This window comes from Mus musculus, chromosome 9 (assembly GCF_000001635.26).
Source record: "Mus musculus strain C57BL/6J chromosome 9, GRCm38.p6 C57BL/6J".
Lineage (NCBI taxonomy): Eukaryota > Metazoa > Chordata > Mammalia > Rodentia > Muridae > Mus > Mus musculus.
The window spans coordinates 7,846,069-7,873,927 of NC_000075.6; the positions used below are offsets into that span (position 1 = coordinate 7,846,069).

At 44.8% G+C, this 27,859-nt stretch overlaps 1 protein-coding gene across 7 annotated transcripts; it reads right to left on the reverse strand.

Annotated features, from left to right (window-relative positions):
* Positions 1 to 1,399: 1,399 nt before the first annotated feature.
* Birc3 (baculoviral IAP repeat-containing 3) lies at positions 1,400 to 27,137 on the reverse strand. 7 transcript variants are annotated; one of them, XM_011242352.3, is made up of 10 exons: positions 19,827 to 20,082; positions 19,316 to 19,412; positions 14,395 to 15,339; positions 14,195 to 14,294; positions 12,633 to 12,711; positions 11,322 to 11,370; positions 8,299 to 8,538; positions 4,852 to 5,103; positions 3,604 to 3,645; positions 2,631 to 3,388 (listed from the first exon to the last, which is right to left on the reverse strand). In XM_011242352.3, exons 3-10 carry the CDS (start codon positions 15,245 to 15,247, stop codon positions 3,195 to 3,197), a joined length of 1,809 nt encoding a protein of 602 aa, XP_011240654.1. In that variant the 5' UTR covers positions 15,248 to 15,339; positions 19,316 to 19,412; positions 19,827 to 20,082; the 3' UTR covers positions 2,631 to 3,194. The 7 variants fall into 7 exon arrangements, with proteins under 7 accessions (XP_006509891.1, XP_011240654.1, XP_006509892.1 ...); XM_006509828.4 differs by lacking the exons at positions 19,316 to 19,412; positions 19,827 to 20,082 and adding an exon at positions 26,922 to 27,137 and having other exon boundaries at positions 1,400 to 3,388; XM_006509829.4 differs by lacking the exons at positions 19,316 to 19,412; positions 19,827 to 20,082 and adding an exon at positions 26,988 to 27,137.
* Between the last annotated feature and the right edge of the window lie 722 nt (positions 27,138 to 27,859).

Here is a 27,859-nt window from a genome sequence, read left to right on the forward strand (position 1 = left end):
AAATAAACATCAGTAAGGACATAGTAAATATTAGCAGAGCAGCCTCTCTCAGGACTTTCTCAGGACTGACCACTTTCAGCATGATTGTTTGGCAGGTACTATAGATTATGTCCGGGAAAGAAAGAAAACAAAGCAGAATGCCTTATCAGATTGATGATACAGTCACAGACCAGTTGGGTTTAGCTATGATCCAACAACCAACGAGAATAAACATGGCTTATAAACTGAATATAAATATTTGTCACAGGAGGCACAAAATCATGTCCAAGAGCAATTCAAGCCGGGCGTGGTGGCGCATCAGGGGACAAAATGCACCTGAGTAAAAGGCCCTCTGCCTTTTTCCTGGAGCCCTTCTCACAGTTGCCCAAGGCATTGTCCACCATGGGTCATTCTTTTGACCTTGTTCCAACAGATTAGCCATTTAGAGCCTTCCTGATGTTTAATACCCAATAAAACTACACCTAGTGACTGCTGGGGCTCTAAAGACCATTGTTGCCCTTCCTGAGGCAGACAACCAAAAAGATATCTTACCAACTTGGGATTCCACTTGGCTTGGGAGATACACATACTACTACTGGAACAATGTGTCTAGCAACCTGAGGCAAACTTGGTACTCCCCCTTGTATTAGACTACACAGATACCTGCTTAAAACAACTGAGTTGCAATCTCTTGCCTAATGCCCATTTCTATTCAACTATATCTTCAAACAGGCGAAATGGCCAATTGGCCTAGACTGGTTTTGGGTTCATGCTCAGTAAGGCACACTGTATCCTTTGAGTGAACTTTTAGGGAAATGCCCTATTTACTATCTCATGTTAAGTTTTCATCTGATTAAAGTCAGATGCATCATGGGAAGGGACATGCAGTGAGTGAAAGCTTATATAATTCAGTCCTGTCAGTCAAAATAGGGAACTCTCACCATGGCCTTTGCAACCAATTCCTTCTTCTATTGAAACCCACAAAAGCCCCAAACAATGAGGCCATGACACTCACACTGTCCACTGCTACTCTTGACACTATTGCTTTCTGACCTACCCTCTTGCTTTACTTTGAATAAATTATTCTCCATACTTTGCAATCTATTTCATTCTCAATAAGAGTCTCAAAAATCTACAAATGCCCAGCCTAAACCCAGATCAGCAATACCACAGTGAAGCCCCTCGGTTCAGGCTCTCCATCTTGTTGTTGTGCCGTGCACATAGACAGGAAAGACCCCGGTCGGACTTTCTTCCTGTCTGAATTATGGTTACATGCTGTTTCTAACAGGGCATCTCCTATGAGGGACTTTCTGTTTGGCCTGCTAGCTGCCCAGTATATCCAAATAAGGCTTCTTGCATGCTCTTCCATGGTACTACTTTGCTCTCTGTTGCTGTAAAAAAAACAGTAACTAAAACTAACTCGGGGAAGAAAAGATTTATTTTGCTTACAGGTTACAGCTTATTATTTAGGGAAGCCAAAACAAGAACCTGGAGACAGGAACACTGCTTAACTGGCTTGCTTCCTAGGTTTGCTCAACCTGCTTTTTGTTGTTGTTGTTGTTGTTAAAGATTTATTTATTGTTATATCCAAGTACACACTAGCTATCTTCAGATGCACCAGAAGAGAGCGTCAGATCTCATTACAAATGGTTGAGAGTCACCATGTGGTTGCTGGGAATTGAACTCAGGACCTTCGGAAGAGCAGTCAGTGCTCTTAACTGCTGAGCCATCTCTCCAGCCCTCAACCTGCTTTCTTTATACCATCCAGGACCATGTGCCCAGAAATACCACCATCACTGCGGACTGGGCCACTCCTACATCAATTGGTCACTAAGAAAATGCTTTACAGATGTGCCCACAGGCCAATCCGATAGAGGCCACATTTCCACTGAGAATCAATGTACCCAGGTGTGTCAACTTGGCAACTGAAGCTGTAAGAGAGCACAGAATCCGGAGTGACTCTATTAAAAGGTGTGGCCTTGTTGGAGGAAATGTGTCACTATGGGGGGTAGGATTTGAGGGCTCCTAGTGCTCAAGCTCCACATCCCCCCACCCCTAAAAGTGCAGTCTCCTGGAGGCATTCTGATCAAGATGTAGACTTTTCCTGCACCATGTCTTCCTGAATGTGTCATGCTTCCTGCCATGATGATAATAGACGGAACTTCTGAAACCGTAAGCCAGCCCCAATTAAATGTTTTCTTTATAAGAGCTGCCCCCTCCAGGCAGTGGTGGCACACGCTTTTAATCCCAGCATTCTGGGAGGCAGAGGCAGGAGGATTTCTGAGTTTGAGGCCAGCCTGGTCTACAGAGTGAGTTCCAGGACAGCCAGGGCTACACAGAGAAAGGGGGGGGACGACGACGACGACGATGACGACGACGACGACGACGACGACGACCAGTTGCCCTGCCATGGTGTCTCTTCACATCTTCACAGTAATAAAACCCTAACTGAGACCAAAGCATTGAACCGATTCCTGTAGATTGTCACTTCAACTCCTGCCTTTTTGTGGGGCTGCGGGACATTCAAACTCAGAGCCTCATGCTTTTGTGTCACGCACTGTCATAATTGCACCGTCTTCTTAGCCCATCATCTATGAATTCTTAAAAAGAGATTGTAGAAATCTTGCTGTGATAAACCTGCCCAGCATCAATTTTCTTTAAAAAAAAAGAGGTAATTATGTTGCTTTATTAACTTTTTCTCACAAATTCTTTATAAAAATTTCATATCCCTAAAATGTCATCCAATAAATAACAGGAATTTCTATACATAAAACACATGGACATCTGTGCTCCCGGTTCTTAAAGCAACGGGAGAAGATTCTAGTTTCTGAACCATAAATGCCAACATTGTAAATCTTTCTGAGAATTTCAGGAGTGCAGGCAATCCCTGCTTTTCAGGAACAAGAACAAAACCCTCTCTCATGACATCTGAATATATGAATATATGAATACTTTAGATGCAGGTAGTATGTAAATATGTTTACAGAAAACAATTTTCTGAGTTGGGAACAAATAGCACTTTTAAGGAAACCAATTAAAATTATTATATAAGTAATTCATTCATTCTTGACTTCAGACAAAAGTTTTTCATGTTTATATTTGTGTGTTTGGCGGTGTCTCGTGCTATCCAGGCTGGCCTCAAGTTCCGAATGGAGCTGGGAGTGACAGTGAACTTCCTCCTGGCTGAAGTTGCAGCCATGGACCATTAGTCTTGTTCAGGAGAGAAATGTGCGCACTGTGCCCTTGATGGTCCCTCTACAGATGGGACACTTCCTCAGAGAGGGAGCGCAGTCTTTGCACACGACCAGATGGCCACAGGGAATGAACACGATGGATACCTCTCGGTCCATACACACTTTACACATTCTTTCCTCCTGGAGTTTCCGCAACTGTTCTTCCATTGGTAGAGCTGTGAAGAGGGGAAATGCTTTATTTAAAACACAGCCTGACTTCAAACTCTGATCCTCCCGCCTCCAGTTTCCAAGCACTGGTCCCACGGCATATGATGCCATGTGATGGAAGATAAGAGGATTTTCAATGAAGAACAATTTGCTTTTCCTCTAGTGAAATCCCAAGAAAATAAAAATGATGATTTCTGCAGGTTTAAAGTCTTAGCGCCATTACCTGCAATGTCATCTGTGGGAAGACTCCTAATGTCCTGTTGCACTGGGGGAGGAAAGGGGAACTCATTAGTATGAGAATCAAGGCTGGTATTTACATTCTAAAAATTTTATTTATCTAGTATTAATGTTTATTTGAGACACAGAATTATTCTGTAACCAAGCTGGCACTGAACTCACAACCCTCCTGCTTCAACCTCCTGGATACTGTGATTGTAGGTATATATTACCATGCCCAGCAGCAACTGTATTTATTTCATGTGCACGAGTGTGTGTGTGTGTGAGAGAGAGACAGAGTATGTGTGTATGAGTGTGTGTGAGTGTGTGTGTGTGTGTGTGAGAGAGAGAGAGAGAGACAGAGTATGTGTGTATGAGTGTGTGTGTGTGAGAGAGAGTATGTGTGTATGAGTGTGTGTGTGAGAGAGAGAGTATGTGTGTATGAGTGTGTGTGTGTGAGAGAGAGTATGTGTGTATGAGTGTGTGTGTGTATGAGTGTGTGTGTGTGAGAGAGAGAGTATGTGTGTATGAGTGTGTGTGTGTGTGTGAGAGAGAGAGAGAGACAGTATGTGTGTATGAGTGTGTGTGTGTGTGTGTGAGAGAGAGAGAGAGAGAGAGACAGAGTATGTGTGTATGAGTGTGTGTTTGTGTGTGTGAGAGAGAGACAGAGTATGTGTGTATGAGTGTGTGTGTGTGTGTGTGAGAGAGAGAGACAGAGTATGTGTGTATGAGTGTGTGTGTGTGAGAGAGAGAGACAGAGTATGTGTGTATGAGTGTGTGTGTGTGTGTGTGTGTGAGAGAGAGACAGAGTATGTATGTATGAGTGTGTGTGTGTGAGAGAGAGAGAGAGACAGAGTATGTGTGTATGAGTGTGTGTGTGTGTTTGTGTGTGTGTGTGAGAGAGAGAGAGAGACAGAGAGAGAGAGAAGAGAAAGAGAGGAGAGAGAGACAGAAAAAGAGCACATGACATGCGAGCATGGGGAGGGTGGGCAGTTCTGGGATCAAACTCAGGTCATCAGATTTGTGTAGACTTTTGGGGCAAGCACTTTTACCTGCTGAGCCATCTCACCAGATCCCCTGAGCCTTCCAACACACAGCAGATTTTAAACACTTTACACTCAACAAAAGCCCTCAATTTTGTGCAATTAAAATGTATACATTGGACTGAGTTTTTTTCAACAATCTCCAATTACTAATAAGAGCCTCTTTGCAATTGATCTAGAAAGCTCCCCCCAAATAATTTCCTAGCACTTACCAAATATATCTCTGTATAACGCAGGGTCAATTTCCCGAAGGGAGTTTCTGAATGAGGTTGCTGCAGTGTTTCCTTTTGCTAACACAGTATCAATCAGTGTGCTTGCTTGTAAGGTGTGTGGTTTCTGTTTCACAGCATTGCACTCCTGTTCAGTGATGGCCCTTGCACTTAGGAGGCAATACAGCATTGGTGTCACACACGTCAAATGTTGGAAAAGCACCATTTTGTTCTTCCGGATTAGTGCTAGATCATCTTTATGAAGAGAGAGAAACACAGTCTGCTCACAGCTGCCTTCCATAACGACATAATGCATGAATGAGATCATATGTGTTTGTTTAAAGATCTCATATACCTCAGCGTGGTGGCCAAATCACCATGACATTAAAGTTCTGACTTATATGCTGCTATCCTCTGAGTGCCAGCTTTCCAGACAGATGGCCCCAGGCCCAACTTCACATCATTAGGGATCAAACCCAGGGCTCTGTGATTGCTAGGCAGGTGCTCTGAAAATCTAGCAATGTCCATAGCTCATTATATCGTCATTTTTAGTATTCTTTTTTTAAATTTTTTAAAGATTTATTTATTATTATATGTAAGTACACTGTAGCTGTCTTCAGATGCACCAGAAGAGGGCATCAGATCTCATTACGGATGGTTGTGAGCCACCATGTGGTTGCTGGGATTTGAACTCAGGACCTTCAGAAGAGCAGTCAGTGCTCTTAACTGCTAAGCCATCTCTCCAGCCCCATTTTTAGTATTCTATTTTCTACTATGAAGATATTTTCTACTATATCCATAAAATGATTAATACTAATAAAGGTAGTCTGAAAAATTATTTTAGGAGAAGCAGTTAGATTTTAGATCATTGAATTTGTCACTAGGACACTTATTTACAGAACCACATGAAGGACAAAAAAAAAGAATCGGTCATACATGAGCATTTTTGTTTTCTGTTTGCTTTTGTCTTTTAATGTAGCTCAGGCTAGCCTCATACTCACGTCATTGCTGAGGATGGCCTGAAATTTCTGCTTCCACTGCAAAGATGCTAGGACTATAAGCATGTACCCCATACGCAAGATTATACACAGGTGTCCCACATGCCTGGCAAGCACTCTGCCAATTACGTTGTACTGACAGCCCTGCTTGTTTTTGAGGTCTCATTCTGCTGTAACCCAAGTAGACTGGAGCTCACTAGGCAGACGAGTACTCAGGAGGCTAAAGCAGAAATGTCATGAACTCAAAACCAGTCTGAGCTACACAGCAAGATCTTGTCTCAAAAGTCTGCTTTCGGTCGAGTGTGGTGGCACACGCCTTTAATCCCAGCACTCGGGAGGCAGAGGCAGGCGATTTCTGAGTTTGAGGCCAGCCTGGTCTACAAAGTGAGCTCCAGGACAGCCAGGGCTATACAGAGAAACCCTGTCTCAAACCCCTCCCCCCCCCAAAAAAAAAGTCTGCTTTCTGGTCTGCTGAGGCTCTGGTCTAGAGTGAGGATAGCAATCAGAACAAGAAGAGAGCTGCACACGCCCAGAGGAAGACGGCTCTGAGCACAGACCAAAGAGCAGATTAGCAAACAATGCTAAGAATGGAGAACTTGCCCTGAACTCCATGAACTTGAAAGGGAAGATAGCTCTAGTGTGGGCAGGCAGGGGACTTCAACCTGAATGTGTGCATTAAGCCAGGACCATGACCCATGTCTGACATCACAGCGCTTGGGAGGTAGAGGGAGGAAGATCAGGATTCAACTACATAGCAAGTTCAAGCCCAGTCTGAGCTACCCTGTCTCACAGGGGTGGAGTGAGGGGAGGCTGGAGGGATGGCCCACATCCTCCTCTCGGAAAGCTACACTCTTGTCTAGGCTTCAAAGGCTCCTGCATATGCACTGTACACATAAAACACACAGGTATACACATACACACATAAGTTAAACATTAATTAAAACATTATAGTCTGAGACATGTTCAGATTAATAATTCTTCCAGAATCCATCTCAATTGATAAGAAAGGGAATGAGCAACCATCTTGGGATCAAGAATGTGCTTGGGGTCAGTGAGCTGGCTCAGTGCAGAGATCACTCAGTGTTAAAGGCTAATGACAGGCATGACTCTGACACTTGGAATCCAAAAAATGTGGGAGGAGAGTTCTAGCTCCAATAAGATACCCTCTGACCTCTATCTATCTGGCCTAGCATGGCATGGCAGCCCCCTCACTCCCCTCCAAACACATATACACCTATTCAAAATTTAAGAACTGATTTGATAATAGTAGTATGAAGCTCCTTAGTGCATAATTTGTGCTTTAAGAGGAAAACATAGAGGCTTATTAATTGAGAAGATCTGTGTACACACGCATAAAATAAAAATCATACATATAGTGTGATTGTTTTGGAGTTTGGGGTTTTTTTTGTTTCTGTTTTTAAGCTCCATGAGTAATTATAGGCAAAGCCAACAACTCATCCTAAAATTTAAATTAATTAAGGTCAGCCTGGTCTACAGAGTGAGTTCCAGGACAGCCTGGGCTGCACAGAGAAACCCTGTCTCAAAAAAAACAAAAACCAAAAACCAAACCAAAACAAAAAAATTTAAAAAAACCAAAGTTTTCAGGGCTGGAGAGATGGCTCTGTGGTTAGGAACAGTGACTCTTTTTCCAGAGGTTCTGGGTTTAGTTCCCAGCCCCACTTGCTAACTGACCATTCACTGTCTGTAACACTAGTTCCAGGGGATCCTCCGCCCTCTTCTGGCCTCCATAGACATTGTACAGACACATGCAGGCAAGATGCCCATACACATAAAATAAAAATAAATAAATCTAAAAAAATATGTTAACAGGCTCAACATACACATTTTTTAATTTAATGAGCAATCCTGATGTATTTTGAGAGAGAGAGAGAGAGAGAGAGAGAGAGAGAGAGAGAAAGTCAACAGTTCTCCCCTTCCATCAAATGGGTTTTGGGGATCAAGCTATGGCGGTCAGGTTCACCAGAAAACACCCTTACCTGCTGAGCCGTCTCCCTAGTCCTCCACAATGCACTTTATTGTTAAGAATTTACTTACAGAGTTTGAATTTAGAATATGAAACATAAGAAAGGCCAGGCTGGGGTTGGCGAGATGGCTCAGCGGGTAAGAGCACTGACTGCTCTTCTGAAGGTCCTGAGTTCAAATCCCAGCAACCACATGGTGGCTCACAACCATCTGTAATGGGATCAGATGCCCTCTTCTGGTGTGTCTGAAGACAGCGACAGTGTACTTATTTACAATAATAAATACATTTTAAAAAAGAAAGAAAGAAAGAAAGAAAGAAAGAAAGAAAGAAAGAAAGAAAGAAAGAAAGAAAGAAAGAAAGAAAGAAAGAAAGGAAGGAAGGCAGGCCAGGCTGAGTAGATGGGCATCTTTTTCGAATTCGCGTGGGCGACAGCACATCTCTCCAGGGAAAGGCCTTGTTACTCTGTACCTGACTCCTCCTCCTCGGCCGCCTGCTCCATCTGCTCCTCTCTCATCTCGTCTTCTGCATCGAGTAAGCCTATAACGAGGTCACTGACGGTCCTGTAGTTCTCACCAGTGGCCAGGATCTGCCACTGAACCGTCTGTCTCACCAGGCTCCTACTGAAGCCCATTTCCAAGGCTGCTTTAACCACAGGCGTGCTCATCATGACGACATCTTCCGAACTTTCTCCAGGGCCAAAATGCACGACTATATGGACAGGGGATTTAACAGATATTAGCAGCGCCCATGCATCTTTTTGTTGTGGTTGTTCTTTTAGGAATCCTTCTAGGCCAGTCTAGCCTCAAGCTTATTATATATTCCAAGCTGATCTCAAATTCATGCCAATTCTCCTGCCTCAGAAAGTGCTAGGCACAAACCAACATATCTGGCTTCATATACTTTTTAAATAGAAAGTTATAGCAATATCAAACCCATTAAAAATAAAAAATAAATAGGTACTATACAATATGCATTTTGCTAACTTTAAAATGACATATATTCAGCCATTGAAGTAAGAATACAAAATACGATTGCCTTTAGATTCAAGTCTGTGATTAGTTCTACTCAAGAGGAGAGAGCAGAGAATGCCCAGGCATTCCACTAGAATCAGGGGCTTCATTCTCTATAATCAATAAACTAATGTGCTTTCTATAGCAAATATATACTTCTACATATTTGCTTCCTTTTGTTTGTATTTACTAGTTGTCTACAATGTTTTAATTGTATATTCATATTCACGCAGCACATACTTTGATATTTCTAGTTCTTTCCATTTCTTGCAAGTGGCATGGTTTCACGCTTTAATTTATGGTTGGGTAATTTTCTTTCATTCTTTTTGTTTGTTTGTGAGGGTCAAGGACTCAGCATATAGACAAGGATCTTGCCTCAGCCTGGCTACCCCAGTGTCCCAGAGTGCTACCCACCCCCTTTCCAGCTTACTTAACACTACAACCCAACCACTTAAAGTGCAAACCTGGTGTCATACTCCCCAAACTGAACGCCATAGCCTTCCATAAAAATCTCAAATCTAACTGTGGTTACATTCTGATCTAACTCTCTGCCTCACCTCTTGCTACTTCCAGGCCATAAGCAGCCTCAGGCACTTGCCCCTTGCACTCTGCACTGGAACTCAGGAACTGATAGCTTTTGATTCAGCAAGCTGGCCTCATAATTCCCTGTCTGCAGCTCCCTCTTCTGGCTAGACAAAATCTTTGCTCTGTTCTTTGAATGTCCCTATTCCATGTTGCTTAGCCTCTGATGTTGTCTTGCCCAGAATATGCTCTGCCCTGTCAGTTAACTGATTCCATTTGTTCTTGGGCTCTCTACTAAGATAAGTATTTCTTCCAGAGTGCCTTTTTTTTTTTTCAGTTTTTAGTTTGCTTTATTTTATGGGTCTTTCTTTCTCTCTTTCTTTCTTTCTTTCTTTCTTTCTTTCTTTCTTTCTTTCTTTCTTTCTTGAGAAGGAATGTGTGCACTATGGCACGTGGGTAGTCAGAGGACAACTTTCAAGAGTCAGCTTTCCCCTCGACCATGTGAGTCCAGGGGCTACAACCTGGGCTGAGTCATCTGCCAACCTTGGTTTGTTCTTTTAAGACAAGGTTTCAGTAGGTTATCCAGGCTGGCCACTCACTGTATAACCCCGGCTGGCTAGGAATGTATGACCCTGTGCCTTAACCCTCCAAGTACTTAGATTGCTGGCCCTGCCCCAGACAGATGCTGCCACATTTGGCCTCCTAGAAAGCCTTTTGTGTTCCCCAGATTTAGACAGTTGTCTCTTCACGTTCTCCTTCAGACCCTGTTCTATTAGCTGGGCATTATCTGTCCCCAATGGCATTAGCTCATGAGAAGTCACATGCTTATCTTGTTTTTTATTCTTTCCTTTGAACAACATCAACAACAAAAATCAACAGGGCCATATGGGCTTATGGGCTAGAGAGATGACTCAGTGGTTAAGGGTACTGACTGCTCTTCCAGAGGACCCAGGTTCAATTCCTAGCATTCAGTGACAGCTCTCAACTGTCTTTAACTCCAGTTCCAGGGGACCTGACACTTCACACAAACATACTAGCAGGCAAAACACCAATGCACATACATGAAAGTAAACAAATGATTAAAATGTATTGCACTGAGCACTAAAACATAAGGTCAAGGCACCTATTCAAACGACTGCTCCATCCGCTCGGGTCTAAGTAACAAGTAAGTTCCATTGGCAATCTGCGCCCAGTGAAAAAATTCGAATTCTGTGTTCTACCCTTTCTACGGACAGGAAGAGTATGCCAGCAATAGAAGGCACAGTATACGTATTTCCACAACTGCCCAACAACAGGGTAAGGCTAGATGAATGTAGTTTGCTTAAAGTGTAGATGCCCACTGCTATGGGGTGGAGCTAGGGAAAGAGGTTATGATTGGCATGCCTGAGGTCCTAGGTTCAACCCCCAGGAGCATAAAAAACAATTATACATAGAGACCCAAGATACACACTTACATACACTGATCAATCTATGAGGCCTGAAGCATAAACTAGATATTTATGCTGTTTTTTAAATTTCTCCAAGCGGGCTGGAGAGATGGCTCAGTGGTTAAGAGCACTGACTGCTCTTCCAAAGGTCCTGAGTTCAATTCCCAGCAACCACATGGTGGCTCACAACCATCTGTAATGAGATCTGATGCCCTCTTTTGGTGCATCTGAAGACAGCTACAGTGTACTTAGATATAATAATAAATAAATCTTTTAAATAAATAAATAAATTTCTCCAAGCAACTCTTGTTGCTTATATACATTAGAAATCAACATGCATATTTCTTTCCTATGATAACCTTCCAATCATGTGTATTTCTAGGACAAGGTCTCACATAATTCAATAGGGCCTTGAGCACATCAGCCTTCCACTTCTGCTTTCCAAATGCTGGATTACAGCTGGACTCAGCTTCCCTTCAACCTTATGCAAAACAGAGCAGTGTAATGCAGGAATTATGATTATTATACATACTTGCTGCGTCTGCATTCTCATCTTCTGGGGAGTCTGACGTAGATAATAGCTACAGGAAAGAATACACATGTTAAAATGTAAGCTGCATCCTAGCACTGCACTGAAAATGACCAACAGACCTGCTCCATTTAACCTACCACCAACCGACTTTGTCATCATCAGGGCATTTCCCCAGTCAGAAGCAATGTTTCATTTACATTCACCAGGGATTTGAATAATGAGGCTCTAAACTAACAGCTTCTTATGGAGACTGTGCTCCAGTGAGCTAAGTCTGTCCTCATTGGGCAGGACAGGCTGGGTTTCCTGGGAGGCTGCAGGTTGATCCTAGATCTGCAAATCTCGTGTTCCCTAGTCATCTGCTGGGACACAGTCCACAGTCAGGTCTGCTGGCCATGGCATCTGCTGGGACACAGTCCACAGTCAGGTCTGCTGGCCATGGCATCTGCTGGGACACAGTCCACAGTCAGGTCTGCTGGCCATGGCATCTGCTGGGACACAGTCCACAGTCAGGTCTGCTGGCCATGGCATCTGCTGGGACACAGTCCACAGTCAGGTCTGCTGGCCATGGCATCTGCTGGGACACAGTCCACAGTCAGGTCTGCTGGCCATGGCATCTGCTGGGACACAGTCCACAGTCAGGTCTGCTGGCCATGGCATCTGCTGGGACACAGTCCACAGTCAGGTCTGCTGGCCATGGCATCTGCTGGGACACAGTCCACAGTCAGGTCTGCTGGCCATGGCAAATGCGTTTTTGAACCTCAGACAATTAAATAAGATCTCATTAGCTTTCTGAGGAGAAATGCTTTCTCAAGTCACTTAAGAAAAGGTTGCACAGTAAAGTTGTTTTCCTCAAATGCATTATTTACTTTATTAATTTCAGAGTTTAATTTATTATTAGCTGATTAGATGACAGCTAAAGAGAAATAGAACAAATACTATCTTCCATGTGGCTAATAGGTGCAGATCTGTTTTTCTCAAAAGAGAAGTGCCTTGCACACTTAGGTTGACATTTGTGAGAAGAAAGGAGGACGTGTTTTAAAACAACTTTCACTTTTCACTGAAATATTATTCTGATTTATTTTTACAAATAAATTTTTAAAAATAATTTTTGCAAACAAATAATTTTTTTTTCGAGACAGGGTTTCTCTCTCTGGCTGTCCTGGAACTCACTTTGTAGACCAGGCTGGCCTCAAACTCAGAAATCCACCTGCCTCTGCCTCCTGAGTGCTGGGATTAAAGGCGTGCGCCACCATGCCCAGCCAATAATTTTTTTTAAATAATAATTAAAAATAAAACAGGGAGGCCTCCTACCTGCTCAAGTAGATGAGGATAGCCAGCTTGAACTTGGCTGACAAATTCTTGGCCTTTGATTCTGAGCAAGTACTCACACCTAAAGCATCAACATCAGGAATTACTTAGTAAGACAGCATTGCCCATCATCAGCTTCATAACATGTTTTACGATCAAAAATTAATCTTAATTTTAGAAAGTGAAATGAAACTTAATAACAAACCCATGTCTGGATGTCCATCTCAGGTGGAAGCTGGCTAAGCGCCCTGGGGAGGAGCTACTGGAGGTCAGATTCTTAATGTTGGAAGAGAAATAAGCCCCAGCTCAGCGCACACTGACTCTATGCATGAAGATTTTTTACTTGTGTACATTTCTCTGTCTGTGTGTGGTTTGTGTGTGTAAATGCAGTGGAACTCCTGGAAACAAGCAGCAAGCATCTGGTCCTTCAGTAACCAAAGCTACAGGAACTGGGGACTGAGTAAGCAGCTGAGCCACCAAGCAGTGGCCATGAGGAGCCCCTCAGCCACCACCCTCCAGCTGGCTCCTCAGAGCTCCTCACTGCTCTCTACTCTTCAAAGGTTCCTAAAAATACCCTTAAGCAAATATGGAGTCTCCTAAATAAGCCATCTGGTCATCTCCATGACAATTTTTTTTTTTTTTTATATTTTTAAAGATTTATTTATTTATTAAATGTAAGTACACTGTAGCTGTCCTCAGACACTCCAGAAGAGGGAGTCAGATCTCATTACGGATGGTTGTGAGCCACCATGTGGTTGCTGGGATTTGAACTCCGGACCTTCGGAAGAGCAGTCGGGTGCTCCTACCCACTGAGCCATCTCACCAGCCCTCCATGACAATTTTATGGGCTAAAAACATGTATAGATGCACTCTAAGGAAAGAATGTGACATTCGTTATGACTCCTCTACTAAGGAGGTTGTCAATCCCTAGGTAATACAGGTAAATTATCAAATTTAACTATAAAGTGACTCATGGCAGGATCAAAGCAGGCTCACAGTGCTTGTGTATTCACAGTGGGGAGGGGCTGGTGAGATGGCTCAGCTAGCAAAAGTTCTTTCCACCAGGCCTAGTAACCTGAGTCCAATCGCAAGGGTAACAGGTGAGAACTGGCCCTCAAAAGTTATCCCCTGACCTTCACACCACATACACATAAAACAAATAAATGGAAAAGAAAAAAGTTTTTAACTATCACAATGCAAAGCACTTAAAAAAATCAATGTGAATGTTCTTTATATTCTTTATAATGTTTAAAGTCTGAAGTAATAGAGCTTAAGAGAAGGCTCACCAAGACAGAGCACTGGCTGTTCTTTCAGAGAACCCAGGTTTAATTCCCAGCTCCCACATGTTGACCCACAACAATCTAGAAGTCTAGTCACAGAGGCTCCAGTGTCCTCTCCTGGCCTCTGCAGTCACTGCACACAAACAGTATACAGACATATATGCAAAACACTCATATACATAAGAATAAAATAAAATCTGTAGGACTTAAGAGGCACACTTGCTATAAAAGAAGATAATGTATCTCATGAAAACATAAAAGATGCAATAATTTCAAAGCCGTTACCTTGGAAACCACTTGGCATGTTCCACCCAGGGGTCATCTCCAGATTCCCAGCACCTCAGCCCACCATCACAGCAAAAACACTTGACATCATCACTGTGTCCTAAAATTCATTTTGAACGAAAACTTATAAACATATAAAATTTGCCCTTTTGGGTGTATAACACATGACAGATCTTTATAATTCTCAGAATGTTTCTTACCTGTATAATAAAAGCCCGCACTTGCAAGTTCCTGGGAATGAACTAGTGCACTAGAAGGCCAGTTAGAGAATGTTCTAATACGGGCTGCGTGTGTCTGCATGCTCAGGTTAGAGACAGTGTATCTCGAAGCAGACTGACCCAAGTCTTTTAAGAACGGACAGCTGGGGAAATGCCTCTGGTGCTCTGACATAGCATCATCCTTACGTTCCCAGTTGCTCAGTTTCCCATCGCACGCAAAGCAGGCCACTCTATCTCCAGGTCCTATGTAGTAGAAGCCTGCTTTGGCCAGCTTTGCTGGTGACAGAAAAGACAATGGCCATGTTTCATAGGTGAGTAATCTGGCCTTCTCTGTGTTCATTGCAAAGTGGTAGGGACTTGTGCTCAAAGCAGGACAATCTTGATTTGCTCGGAAGTTCACAGGGTCTGAGGGAAAGCTCGAGTAAGAGCCACTGAAATAGCCAGTATTCTCAGAACTTGCAAAGCTCAAAGGCATGGTGCTCATCGCCGTGGAAGGAAGAGAAGGCCGAGGACTAGCTTCCAGACTGTTGGCTGGATTCAAAGTCTGTACAAAGTTGCAGCTGGGGTACAACTTTCTGTGCTTCTCCATGGGACTGTCCCCTTGTTTCCAGTTGTCTAGCATCAGGCCACAGCAGAAGCACTTGACCTTGTCATTGGCACCAGTGTAGTAAAAGCCAGCACGAGCCAGACTCCTTTCTGACACAGGAACTCCCCTGGGAAAAGCTGAATACGTGGACAATCGGTACAGCTCACAGGAAAAGTCATACTTCAACTCAAAGGTGTCAGCACTCTTCATCAGCTTGGCTAGAAAGGCGCTGTCTTGAACCATGTTCATGGTGAGATGACAGGGAGGGGAAGGGACAAGTCTTTCTCTGGGGATGTAGTTTTGTGCATGGCTTCTGGTCGGTTTTACTGCTAGGCTGATACCTAAAATAAGAACAAACTCATTTTTTTTTCTTTTATGTATTTTGGGTTTCAGTAGGATGATTTCACATCCGACCCTGATACATTTTAAGGCACAATTACACACAACCGTACCTTTGTATAATCTTCATTCATATAATAAAGACTAGACTCTACCTAATAGGCAATGTGTGACCAAGGTCAGTCCCATCCTGAAGCACATTCTGAAGCTTGGGCCCCTAAGCCACACACCCTGAGGGACAAGTCTACACCCTGAGGGACAAGTCTGCTTCCCTTTGCCACTGGAATATATCAGTACCAGTCACCCAAGCTGGACTAAAAACTGTTTCCTATAGAATGAAAGCATGATTTAGATAGTTTTGTTTCCTTTTTTTGTTGTTGTTTTGTTTTGTTTTTGGTTGGTTGTTGGTTGGTTGGTTTTTCGAGACAGGGTTTCTCTGTATAGCCCTGGCTGTCCTGGAACTCACTCTGTAGACCAGGCTGGCCTCGAACTCAGAAATCCACCTGCCTCTGCCTCCCGAGGGCTGGGATTAAAGGCATGTGCCACCATCACCCAGCTCTTCAAAAACTTTTTGATTAGTTTTTGTTTCCTTTCAAAGGACCAAGATCAGAGATATTAATTAATCCTCTACGCAAAACACCTTTGCTGCTTGACTGGGTAGCACTAGGAACTGAGTCCAGGGCCTTGGTTATCCTGCAAGACTCATACTTCTTTACTCGGGGGCGGTGGTCAAGACAGGGTTTCTCTTAGTAGCACTGGCTGTCTTAGAACCCACTCTGTGGGCCAGGCTGGTCTTGAACTCAGACATCCCCTGCCTCTCTGCCTCTGGAGTGCTGGGATTAAAGGCATGCTCACCACTGCCAGCTTGAGACTCAAAGTTTTAGTTTTGGTCAGAAATTATCTCAAAGGGTATTCCTTGTGCCCATATTTATCAAGACGAAAGAAAAAGAAAAGCCCATTACCATCTAAACAACAGAGACTTTCAGAATTAAGAAATTCTCCTGCAAGATTTATTAACCAGCCGGGCGTGGTGGCGCACACCTTTAATCCCAGCACTTGGGAGGCAAAGGCAGGTGGATTTCTGAGTTTGAGGCCAGCCTGGTCTACAAAGTGAGTTCCAGGACAGTCAGGGCTACACAGAGAAACCCTGTCTCAAAAAACAAAAACAAAACAAAACAAAAGATTTATTAATCATTAGCAAAATCATTTCTATGTCAAGGCACCAGGGTTTGCTGCCACTGGTTGGTGTGACTTCCTGCTATGTACTGATGTGGCAGATTTGCTACCAAGAACACCAGTTCATCATCTCCAGGTAGAAGGAGAAACAGCACAGTTGTCACCGAGCCTCCCTCAGGAGGCATCATTGTATCTAACCTCACTGCCCACTCCTGTACGGGTATACAAATCACTGAAAAATAACACTCCAGACTCAAATAGTATATAAAAGCAAGGAGTGTTTATTCTGCAGAAATCCAGCATACAGGGGTCTACCATTCATCAAAATGGCAATCCTCAGGTGAGCTTGCAGGCTCAATTTTAAGCTTATTATGGGGATTCCAGGGAAAGGTAAGTGACCTTTATCTTGATTGGTTGGCTCTTATAGGGGTGTGGGTGTCTCTGGGGTTGGGTAGGGTTCGGGGACTTTCTAGGACTATTGATGACTTTTTTGCCTCAGGCCAGATGGCAGGGAAGCTCTTGATTAGTTGACTGCAGGCCATGGTTTTTCCTGGAACTGGTTTGTTCAGTTCTGGGAAACTGAAACTTAGGCCTAGTCCCCTCGAATTGGCATCTCACAGCCTGTCATGTTGTCAGTCTAGCTCAGTCCTCTCATTTCCCCCTTGAGTAATGGCATCTTGAATCCTTGAGATGTTTCCATGCCATGAACTGGTATTGCTGCTTGAGAATCATCAGTTGGACAGTGGATAGTCATTCCTTGACAAACCTGACTAAAGCATTAATTATTTAGGGACCACAAGTTAAGGTTAATAGTAAAAGGATGATAAGTCTGGCCAGGGCTGAAGCAAGGGTGGTTAAAGAAGGGAACCAGTTAAAGAGGGACTTATATCAACCTTGAAACTGTCCTTTTTTCCATGCAATCATTTTCTCAGCAAGGCCATTGATTCTTCAACGACCCTGGAACAGTTGGTGTAAAAACAGTATTGTTCCCCTAAGGCCAGACAGAAACCTACTTGCTGAAGGAACAGTAAGTCCAAGCCCCTTCTATTTTGTAGGACTCCTTTGCCAGGGAAGAGAAGGACTCCTTAGTGCAGTAATGGGTTTTTCTAACCTCTTCCAGATCAGCATCTATGGCCATTTGCAGGGCCTTATAATTTTTATCCTGGAGAATCAAGGCTGAGGCACCTATGCCAGCAGTGTCAGCCAACCCTAAGAGGTTGGATGTGGCTTCGTCAACTCCTTCTACCCGGTGTATTGGAGAAGCCAACTGGCCTAGTATATTCTCTTCTGTATAAGCTACCTGAGAGAAGAGTTGTTCCAGAACACAAAAATCCTCAGGCACATTTAAAACTAGGGCATGAATGCATGAGGTGAGCACTGAGGCACAGGCCCACCAAGCATCATCTGGGGCAGCATGTATCCCCCAGTAGTAGGGGGTATAGTGAGGTTCAGAGGTGGGAATATTCAGAGGGTGCCTGATTTCCAATGCTAAGTGTCTGTCCTGTTATTTATTGATTTCAGGGTCAGCTTTCCTCTGCCTGCCTGTTGCCATCTACAGCAGCTACCATCTGTGCTCTGTGAATAATCCCTGGACACTGCTATTCTTTCATAATAAGGAAGCTAAATATACAAGCATAACCAACAGTCCTAGGTTAGATCTGAGCGGGAGGAGTTAAGAACCCACAAAGTTCTGCAATGGGCAAGACTGCCAACTCTAACACCCACTCGGCTCTCCGGGGCACTTGGTTCCCTGAGCTTCAGGTAGACCCGTGTGACCTCATGAATGAGGGATGGGACCCCTCAGATCAACAGCCTTTCCCTGGTAACAGTTTGTAACTCGCCTGGGGCCCGAAGAGACACACGGACTCAGGCCTGACTTCAGGGGTCCTGACTCAGGTGACAGGGTGTTAGAGGGTGATAAGTTGGTTTTACTAACACCTTGTTGGTGCTCAAAGGAATCAGGGGTCCTGAGAGGCCATGTTGAAGCAGTTGGATGGTGACTAGGAGTCAGGATCACAGCCAGTGAATGATATAAAGTCTTGTTTGTTTGTTTGTTTGTTTGTTTGTTTGTTTTTGAGAGATATAAAGTCTTAATCTCTATGTCTTACTCTCAGTCAGTCCAGTTTCTTACCAGCATCTGTAAACTTAATGATAAGGTTGTTACACCCCCCCACCCCAGGGATACCCAGATAGTAAAGGCTTCAAAACAAGCCCTTCAAGTCTTTCTTCTGGGGGCTAGGTATCCCCAAACCAGGTAGGTCACAGCAATGAGATCATCTTTAACAGGAGGTTTCCAGTTTATCCATCCAGTAGACTCATCCTCATGTTGCACAGAAAAAGGACTCTGGACCACTGCGTTTTGCCCGACGGTTCCAGTCCAAGAATGTCCCGGGAAGATATAAAAGGCCTGAGTCTGTGTGTCTCTTCAGTCCCCAGGAGTTACAAACCATAACCAGGGAAGGGCTGTTGATGTGAGGGGTCCCATCCCTCACTCATGAGATCACACGGGTCTACCTGAAGATCAGGGAACCAAGTGCCCCGGAGAGCCAAGTGGGTGTTAGAGTTGGCAGTCTTACCCATTCCAGAACTAATTATCCGTCAAGTTAGACTCAGGGGATAGTGGGGGTTAGTGGTTGATGCACAAGCTGTAAGCTGTAAACAAGAAACACTAGGAGTATTGACGTCAAAGCTTTTATAATTTGGTGGGATGTGGGGTTGCCTTCCATTGCTCTTAAGGTAGGTTATCTCTCTACTAGTAGGCTTGACATGGGAATGGTATACTCATGCCCCAATCCCATCTACCTTCACAGCTGTTGACATGGTCAGGATCACATGTGTGAGGTCCTTTCCATCAAGGTTCCAGGGTCTTGTGGTTTTCTTTTAATCTAGACTTCGTCACCTGATTCAAAGCAACGAGGATTGGGAGAGGAGCAGATTCATAAACCTGACAGATGGAAGGCCAAAGTTGTTTCTAGATTCTGTGGAGGGCCCCCCAAGACTCCAAGAACTTATGTTGGTCATATTCAGCTAGAATATCGACTAGAGGTTAGGCAACATGGGAGAGGGCCTCCCATACAGGATCTCAAAGGTGGTGAGACCCCCTTTGAGGGGGTATGAGGTATAGGGTGTTCCTAGCCTTATATAAGGTATAAGGTAAGAGAGACACTGAATAACCGGCAGTTTCAAGGGTTGATTTGGTCAAGGCCTCCTTCAGGGTCTGATTCATGCTTTCTACCTGTCCTGAGCTCTGGGGTCTATATGTACAACACAGTTTCCAATTGGTCCCCAAGACATGTATTAAAGATTGAATTACCTGAGAGATAAATGCTGGTCCACTGTTAGACCCAAGCAGGGTGGGCAGACTGTACCTGGGTATGATGTCTTCTAGAATCATCTTTGCCACTACATTGGCAGTTTCCTTCTTTGTAGGGTATCTATAAAAACTAGCAGGTATTTATATCCATATATTCCTGGCTTTATTTCCATATAATCTATTTCCCATGGCCTCTGGCTGTGAGCCTCTAATTCTGGTTTCCAGAGTTCCTTGATTGAAGCTTGAGGGGTTCACAGCCTGGCAGGTGGAGCAACCAAGTGAATCAAGTCAAATATTTTATATTTTACCCCTTGCAACAATTCCTTTAATTTTTGGTAACCCAGATGCAAGGCCTGATGGATTTGATGGATGAGTTGTTTAGCAAACTTCTTAGGTAAGATGGTGCAGATCTTGGCAATATGCAATTATCCACCTCTTCTAGAGATTTCCTGGCATTTGGCCTGATCTTGTTTGTCCTCAGAAGTATATTTTTGGACAGCTAGGTGTGCAGAAGGTGGCAAGGCTACCAGGATGTAAGCAGTGAACGCTTAGGAAACTTCCCTTGTGGCTTTATAAGCTAGCCTGTTTCTGATGTCCATTTTGATGCCCAGAGCAATGAATTCCTGGAAGCAAAGAATTTGTCCAAATAACAGAAACCAAGTCCACTACCACCACCACCACCACCACCCCACCCTGCATATCATCATGGATGAAGCTGCTCTCATCTGTGAAGTAAATGGACTCAGTATCCAGCCAGGGGATGTTGGGTATTGCCTAATGTTTTGAACATGCCCCAAAACTATAGAGCAATCATGCTGTATGTCTGAGGATGGGTCCAGTAGCAGGGTGGCTGGGTTCAGGGCAGACAATGGATTATATCTTATACAGGAGGATTCAAAAGCAGAATTTGGAATGGTACCAGTCTAGCATTGAATAGCCATTGGCTGGGTGGATTCTTGAGAATCCTCTCAATATCGTGGGGGGTAGCGATACAAGTTCCTGCCCCATGGTTATCTTGTCAGCATCCTTGGCCAGCAGAGTGGTGGCAGCTATAATCCAGAGACAGGCTGGCCATCTCTAAGACACCTAATCCAGCTTCTTAGACAAATAGGCCACAGGTCTTTTCCATGGGCCTAAAGTTTGGATGAGCACCCACTTTGCCAACCATTTTCTTTTATCCATATACAGGTGGGAAGGTCTGGGCTGGCCAGAGCCAGTGCCTCAAGTAAGGTTTTTCTTAAGGTCTTTTTTTTTTTTTAAGATTTATTTATTATATGTAAGTACATTGTAGCTGTCCAGAAGAGGGCGCCAGATCTCATTATGGATGGTTGTGAGCCACCATGTGTTTGCTGGGAATTGAACTCAGGACCTTCGGAAGAGCAGTCAGTGCTCTTAACTGCTGAGCCATCTCTCCAGCCCCTCTTAAGGTATTAAAAGCCATGTCCACCTCTGAGGTCCTTTCTATCTTATCTTCCTGATCCCTGGTAGCCTCATTTAATAGCCTTGGTGTATCTCAGCCCCCAGAGTCTACAAAATCCAGCAGACCCCCAAAATTCCCATGCTTTCCTTTTTTCCTTTTGGTTGATGGAAGTGGGATGCTGAGGATGTTTGCTTCCAGGCATCTGACCGCATGCTTTGCCCCACACCCCTTGCGTATGTACTCCAGATAAGTGACACCGATTTGACAAAGCTGGGCCTTCTTAGCAGACACTTGGTAGCCCAGTTGACTCAGCTCCTATAGTATGGTCTGGTATGGCCTTTAGGTCAGGGGCCAGGTCAGGGGCCACAATTGGGTCATCTACTCACTGGAGTAAGGTTATTTGAGGGTGGACCCCTAGGCACTCACCCTGGTCCTCATGCAGTGCCTCATCAAAGACTGTGGGTGAGTTCTTGAATCCTTGAGGCAGAGGTGTCCAAGTAAGTTGTCCATTAAAGCCTCTCTCCAAATCTTGCAAATAGAGGCTGGCTTTGGCAAGATGGAGAAGGCATCCTTCTGGTTGAGCACAGTGTACGTTGTGGTCAGGAGGGGTCTGAAGCTGTGGATGGATGTCTTCTACTTGCTTGTTTGCCTACCTCAAATCCTGCGCAGGCTGATAGTCTCAGGAATGAGGTTTCTTGACTGGGAGGAGAGGAGTGTTCCATGCTAACTGGCAGCGAATCAGAATGCCTTCCCAGCGCCAGCTGATATGCGGGCTGATCCCTCTGCTGGCTTCTGGGGCATTGGACATTGCCTGAGCTGCCCTGCTTTAGCCCCAGCCTTTAATTGGACTAGAGCTGGGGCCTTTAAAACACCATGGCTCTGTGGGTGGACAGTTATCAACTCTCATATCTGTCTTACTTCCTCTAAGTTTGTTATGACTATCAGAACATTCTGTTCCTGTTTGTTCTTTGTGATTGCTGAAGTCTCACAGCATGTCACCAACCTTAGCAAACTACTATAATCCTGCAGAAGGAAGACTACTAACTTCTTCTAGATAACCAGCACTCATTTTGGATCTTTCTTGAACATGGGCACTTTTTTTTAGATGTATGTATGTATGTACGTATGTATTTTATGTATATGAGTGCTCCATCTGCATGTCAGAAAAGGGCATCAGACTCCATTACAGATGGTCATGAGTTACCATATGATTGCTGGTAATGGAACTTAGGACCTCTGGAAGAGCAACCAGTGTTCTTAACCATTGAGCCATCTCTCCAGACTCCAGGCACTTTTTTAAAACTGGCAGCCACTGGGAGGTGGCCAGGCAACTTTCTGAAGGGTGCACCAAAACTGTGCCCCAGCCACAGAACTCCTTTCCCTTCCAGAAGTCAAATTCACAACCAAGTTATAATAAGCACACCTCAGAGAATGAGACTACATGCTTTGAATTAGCAGTTTTAGACATTTGTCTGTCCATGCACAAAACCACCTCCCGAGATCAGATTAAGTCCCTCTTAAGGGTTTTATGTCTCCATTTTTTGATGTTTTGGTTTACAGAAGAAACTGAGAAAAAGTTAGTAGTAGTAGAAGTGTTTGTGTCCTGTGTAAACCTGTTTAAAATAGAGAAATTAAAGTCAAACTTTTTTTTTCTTTCTCTCCCCACTTCCTCTTTTTGGAGGCTAGGATTTCCCTATGTAGTTGAACACAGCCTCAAACTCATAATCTTCCTGTCTCAGGTTCCCAAATGCTGGGATCACAAGCAAGCACCACCATGACCTTTTCTTTCAGAGGTTTTCTCCAAAATAGAGACTGGTATATATCGAGAAGCTATGTAAATTTGGGCTGGAGTTGGGGTTCAGTGGTAGGGGCACATGAATAGCACATCCAAGGCCTGACTACAATCGCAAGCACAGAGAGAATAATGCTGCACTGGGTACCATCAGCCAAGATATTGCACACAGAAGCCATAAGTGGCAGACCAGATAGCATGCACATGCTCACAGCGCAAGCGCCCTCAGCAGGTGCTCTTAACCACCTGGCATCTCTCCAGCCCCACTTTTCTGAAATCTTTCAGTGATTTCTCAACAGGTCCAGTTTACCCTTCTCATGTGCCTCTTTATGTTTTTGTTTGCTTTCTGATTGAGACACTCACCCTATAGCACAGACTGGCCTGGTAACTCACTCTGTAACCCAGGTTGACCTCAAACTCACAATAACATTAAGTTATTGAGTTCTGAGGTTACAGGCATGAGCCAGTAACTCAGCTTGTAATCATTTTTATTAGAATTACTAATGTGTACTGATACACACACACACCCTCTCCTGTCCCTCCCACACCTCCATTGTTTTTTAACAGTTCCTCTTTGGAGAAATGAAGGCGCACTTGTATTTATACATCTATCTTTCTTTTTTTCTTTTCTCTCTCTCTTTTTTTTTTTTTTTTTTTGCTTAACATGATTTCCTGTTTCATCTATTTCTTCAAATGATACCATTTAATTTTCTTTACAGCTGAATAGGATTTCAATGTATACACACACACAACACACACACACTTTTTCTTTGTCCTGTTAACAGGCATCCATTTTGTCCCATAGTGAATACTGACACAATAAACAGAGTGTGGTGATTTGAATAAAAATGGCCCTCATAGGCTCAAGCATCTAAATGCCTAAGTCCACAGTCTCGGTGGGCGGCTTAAGAAGGATTAGGAGATAGATGTATCCTTGGAGGAGGAGGTGTGTGACCTAAGAGTGGGCCACGCCTGGTCTAGTCTCCCTCCCCTGTTCCTCTCCTCTCCCTTTCCCGTCCCCCCCACCCCCACCCCCTCCTCCTTTTCCTCTTCCTCCTCCTCTTCCTCCCCCTCCTTCTCTTCTTCTTCTTCTTCTTCTTCTTCTTCTTCTTCTTCTTCTTCTTCTTCTTCTTCTTCTTCATCTTCCTCTCTCTCTCTCTCTCTCTCTGCCTGCCACCTATGGATCAGGCTGTAGCTCTCAGCTCCTGTGTTTGTATATGCTTGGCTCAGGAAGTGACATTATTAGAATCTGTGGCCTTGTTGGAGTAAGTGTGTCACTGTGGGTGTGGGCTTTAAGATCCTCATCCTAGCTGTCCAGAAGCCAGTATTCTACTAGCAGCCTTCAGATGAAGATCTAGAACTCTCTGCTCCTCCTGCACCATGTCTGCCTGGATGCCAGTGTGTTCCTCCTGGATGATAATGGACTGAACCTCTGAACTTGTAAGCCAGCCCAACTAAACGTTGACCTTATAAGAGTTGCCTTGGTCATGGTGTCTGTTCACAGCAGTAAAACCCTAACTAAGACATACTGCTCCAGCACCCGCTTGCATGTTGCCACGTGGTGATCATGGACTTCCCCCTGAAACTGTAAGCAAGCCTCAGTTAAATGCTTTCCTTTATAAGTTGTATTGGCCATGGTGTGTCCTCACAGGAACAGTGCAGTGACAGGGTACTCAGGTATACTCCTCCATGTGCCTGCCAAGGAGCAGTAGAGCTCAGTCCTATGGTGGTTCTGTTTTCAACCTTTCGAGGGTCTGTTCCACTGATTTCCTTAGAGGTTAGACTAGTTTGTGTCCCCAGCAACAGACGCAATTGTTTTCTCTACATCCTGAGCCGAATTTGTAGAAATAACCCTCAGTCCTTCCAAGATCACTGTTTCATTCAGCTGGCTCCGTTCCTCACTAGGTGAGGCCCTCAGCCTGCCTTCCTTTGCCTGCCCTCTGTTCACAGGTCTATTGGCCACCTCAGAGAAACAAGTGCCCCTTCATGGGCCCTCCTACTACTCTGAAGGACTCTTCTTCATATTTCCTCAAACCCCGCAGGGTCCTTGTCCCTCTATACAGTAATGCTGAAGTCTCTACTCCAGCCACTCCTGAGTCTGGCAAGCCGGCAGAACATTTGTTTATGAACCACATTTCCACACAGACAGCCAGTCCGTGTGCCAGCACCTTTCCCTCTCCATACTCATAAAATAAAATTTGCTTCCTCTTAGGCCTGTTCTGATCCCTGCCCTAGTCCACATCAGTGTGTAGGAGCCCTCTTTCTTTCCAGTGGTTCCTTATAGATGAGCTTGGCACCCCAGTTTCTTCTCTGCTTACACTACCATGTCCAGTAGACCCAGAGACTATTGTGTGCCCCCACCCTCTGGAGCAATTAGCTGTGCCATCTTCCTCCCTCCACCTTGGACCATATCTCCTACAGAATAGGAAATAAGCTTTAACCTCTGTAGTAGCTGCAGCTACAGTGCCTAGCTGCTGTTGTGTGAGACACACAGCCCAGACTGACCTTGGACACCTGATCCTTCAGCCTCCACCTCCCAAGTGCTAAGATTACAGACCTGCACTACTAACCCCAGCAAACACTGGCATGGAAGAATTTCTTAGCACAGCTGGCTGTGCCCAGCATGTTCATGGCACTTTCATTTGTTAATTTCCCCCTATTACTGCTAACTTGACCTCGTGGCAATTTACTCCCATGCTCTGGAGTCTCACATCACAGGATTTCAAGAGAGTCAGTCCCTTTTCCACCAACAGTGTAATGTTGGGCAAGAAAACCACCAAGTGGCCAGACACGCCCCTAATCCCATTACCCTGGAGGCAGAGGTGGGTAGACGTCAGTGTTTCCTTGAGTTCAAAGCCAGCCTGTTTACTTATCCAGTTCCAGCCCAACCAGTGCTCCATAGTGAGACTAAGAAAAGCCACTCGTGCCTCAGTTTCCTAGGTGCGAAAAGGGGATAGTAATGGCACCTGCTTTTTACAACGGATGATCAGAACCTGGCTTGGGGCAGACAGAAACGACTCCAGAGATTTACCGGCTAGATTAAGAGCACTGCTGAGAAATTGAGTACAGTGACTCAGGCCTATAATCCCAGCACTGAAGGGGTTAAGGCAGGAGGATTTTTCCGAAGTTCAAAGCCCCAGTCAGCTATAGTGTGAAATGGTCTCTGACACACCCATCACTCCTTTAATCCAAGCACTTGGAAGGCAGAGGTAGGCAGATTTCTAAGTTCGAGGCCAGCCTGGTCTACAGAATGAGTTCCAGGACAGCCAGAGCTACACAGAGAAACCCTGTCTCGAAACACCCCCCCCCCCCCAAAAAAAAAGAAAGAGCTGTAGTGTTTTCCTGAGCTGGCCACCAAGAAAACAACCATGAGCTTTCCACAAGCTCATCCTTAGACGCCAGAGTTCTCACTGTGTCAAGTCTCCCAGATGCCTCCCGCAGCAGCCTAATTAAAATGCAACTTCTCGGCACCTACGCCTCACTCAGAAAGTCAGAGACCGGAAAAGACTCAGAAAGTCGAGCTCCCGCAAGCGGGGAGGGGGTGGGGGGAGGGGGGGCAGCCAGGGTCAGCGTGGCCAACCTGTAGGTCGCCCTCCCGCAGGACCACCGATGCATAGAAACGGGTTTTGCAGGTTCTCCTTCGGATCTAGTCACCCCGGTGATCCTCGAGCCACTACGGGGACCCTGGCTGGATCCCCACGCGCGCGCGTACTCACCGCAGCCCACTTCCTAGGCTCTGAACGCCAGCAATGACCTCTGATCTCCGGGGGTGGCACCCTCGCCTGGCCTGTGGGGTGTGGCTGGGTGGCGCGATACCTTTAAATCGTCCCCAGCTAGGCCTTAGCCACTGCCCCCACCCTGCCCGGCTCAGGGCTGCTCAGACCTGCGGTGCTTTCCTCCAGGGCTCCGGGGAACTCCAGGGTGAAAACCAGACGCACTTCCTCCTCACCCTTGGTGGCCACCCTGGCTGGGGATTTCCGTGGCTCTTCTGTGCGTGACTTCCTGGACCCAGCTCCTCTTCGTGTCATTTACTGAAAGTTTTTACTTGAAGGCTCTTGGCTCTTACAAAACATTGAAAACAGATGTGCAGCCTGTGAGTTCCGCCTTAAGAGGCCTATCCCCACCCCACCCTCACCGCGCTTCCCTCCTGCAGCCTCCAAGTCCTTCACTGTAAAAAAAGAGCCACAACTGTCCGGAATATAACTGCTAAGTTAAAAAAGTAAGACGTTAGGAGGAAAAAAACCCGAGTAACTCTGTAAAAGTCTCTGGTTTCACTTTTTGTTTTTATCAAGAAAGAGAGCTGAAAGGAACATTTGTTAAAAACAAACAAACAAACAAAACAAAACACGTATGGATCTCAATTTCAGGTTATTTTTATTATTTCAAAGATCAGAACTACAGCTGCGGGTAGCAGCAAATGCCTTTAATCCCAGCACTCAGAAGGCCGAGGCAGGAGGATCTCTGTGAGTTCCAGGCCAGCCTGGGCTACATAGTAAGACTTTGTTTTTTAAAAATGCTAGAACCACACTGATTCTTGTATTTGAAAGGTGTGATTGTGGGCCGGAGACGTGGCTAAGCAATTAAAAGTACTTGCTGCTCTGGTAGAGGACCAAGGTTCTGCTCCCAGCATTCACAAGATGGCTCACAGACATCTGTAACTCCAGTTCCAGGAGATCCATTGCGGCCTTCTGGCCTCTTCAGGCACTGCACCTGTATTCGCACAGGCGTGAGGCAAAACACCTGTACACATATTTAATATATAAATACGTTTTAAAAAATATTTTGAAAGGGTTAGAGAGATGGCTCAGCAGTTAAGAGCAC

Bases quoted from the DNA above. Each gene is read 5' to 3' on its own strand.
- Birc3 (XM_006509828.4), bottom strand. From the start codon at position 27,066: ATGACACGAAGAGGAGCTGGGTCCAGGAAGTCACGCACAGAAGAGCCA. The intron at 14,295-14,394 runs GTAAGAAACATT...AATGAATTTTAG, and splicing joins TGCGGGCTTTTATTATACAG to GACACAGTGATGATGTCAAG. The intron at 8,539-11,321 runs GTATGTATAATA...CTGTCCATATAG, and splicing joins TGAGAATGCAGACGCAGCAA to TCGTGCATTTTGGCCCTGGA.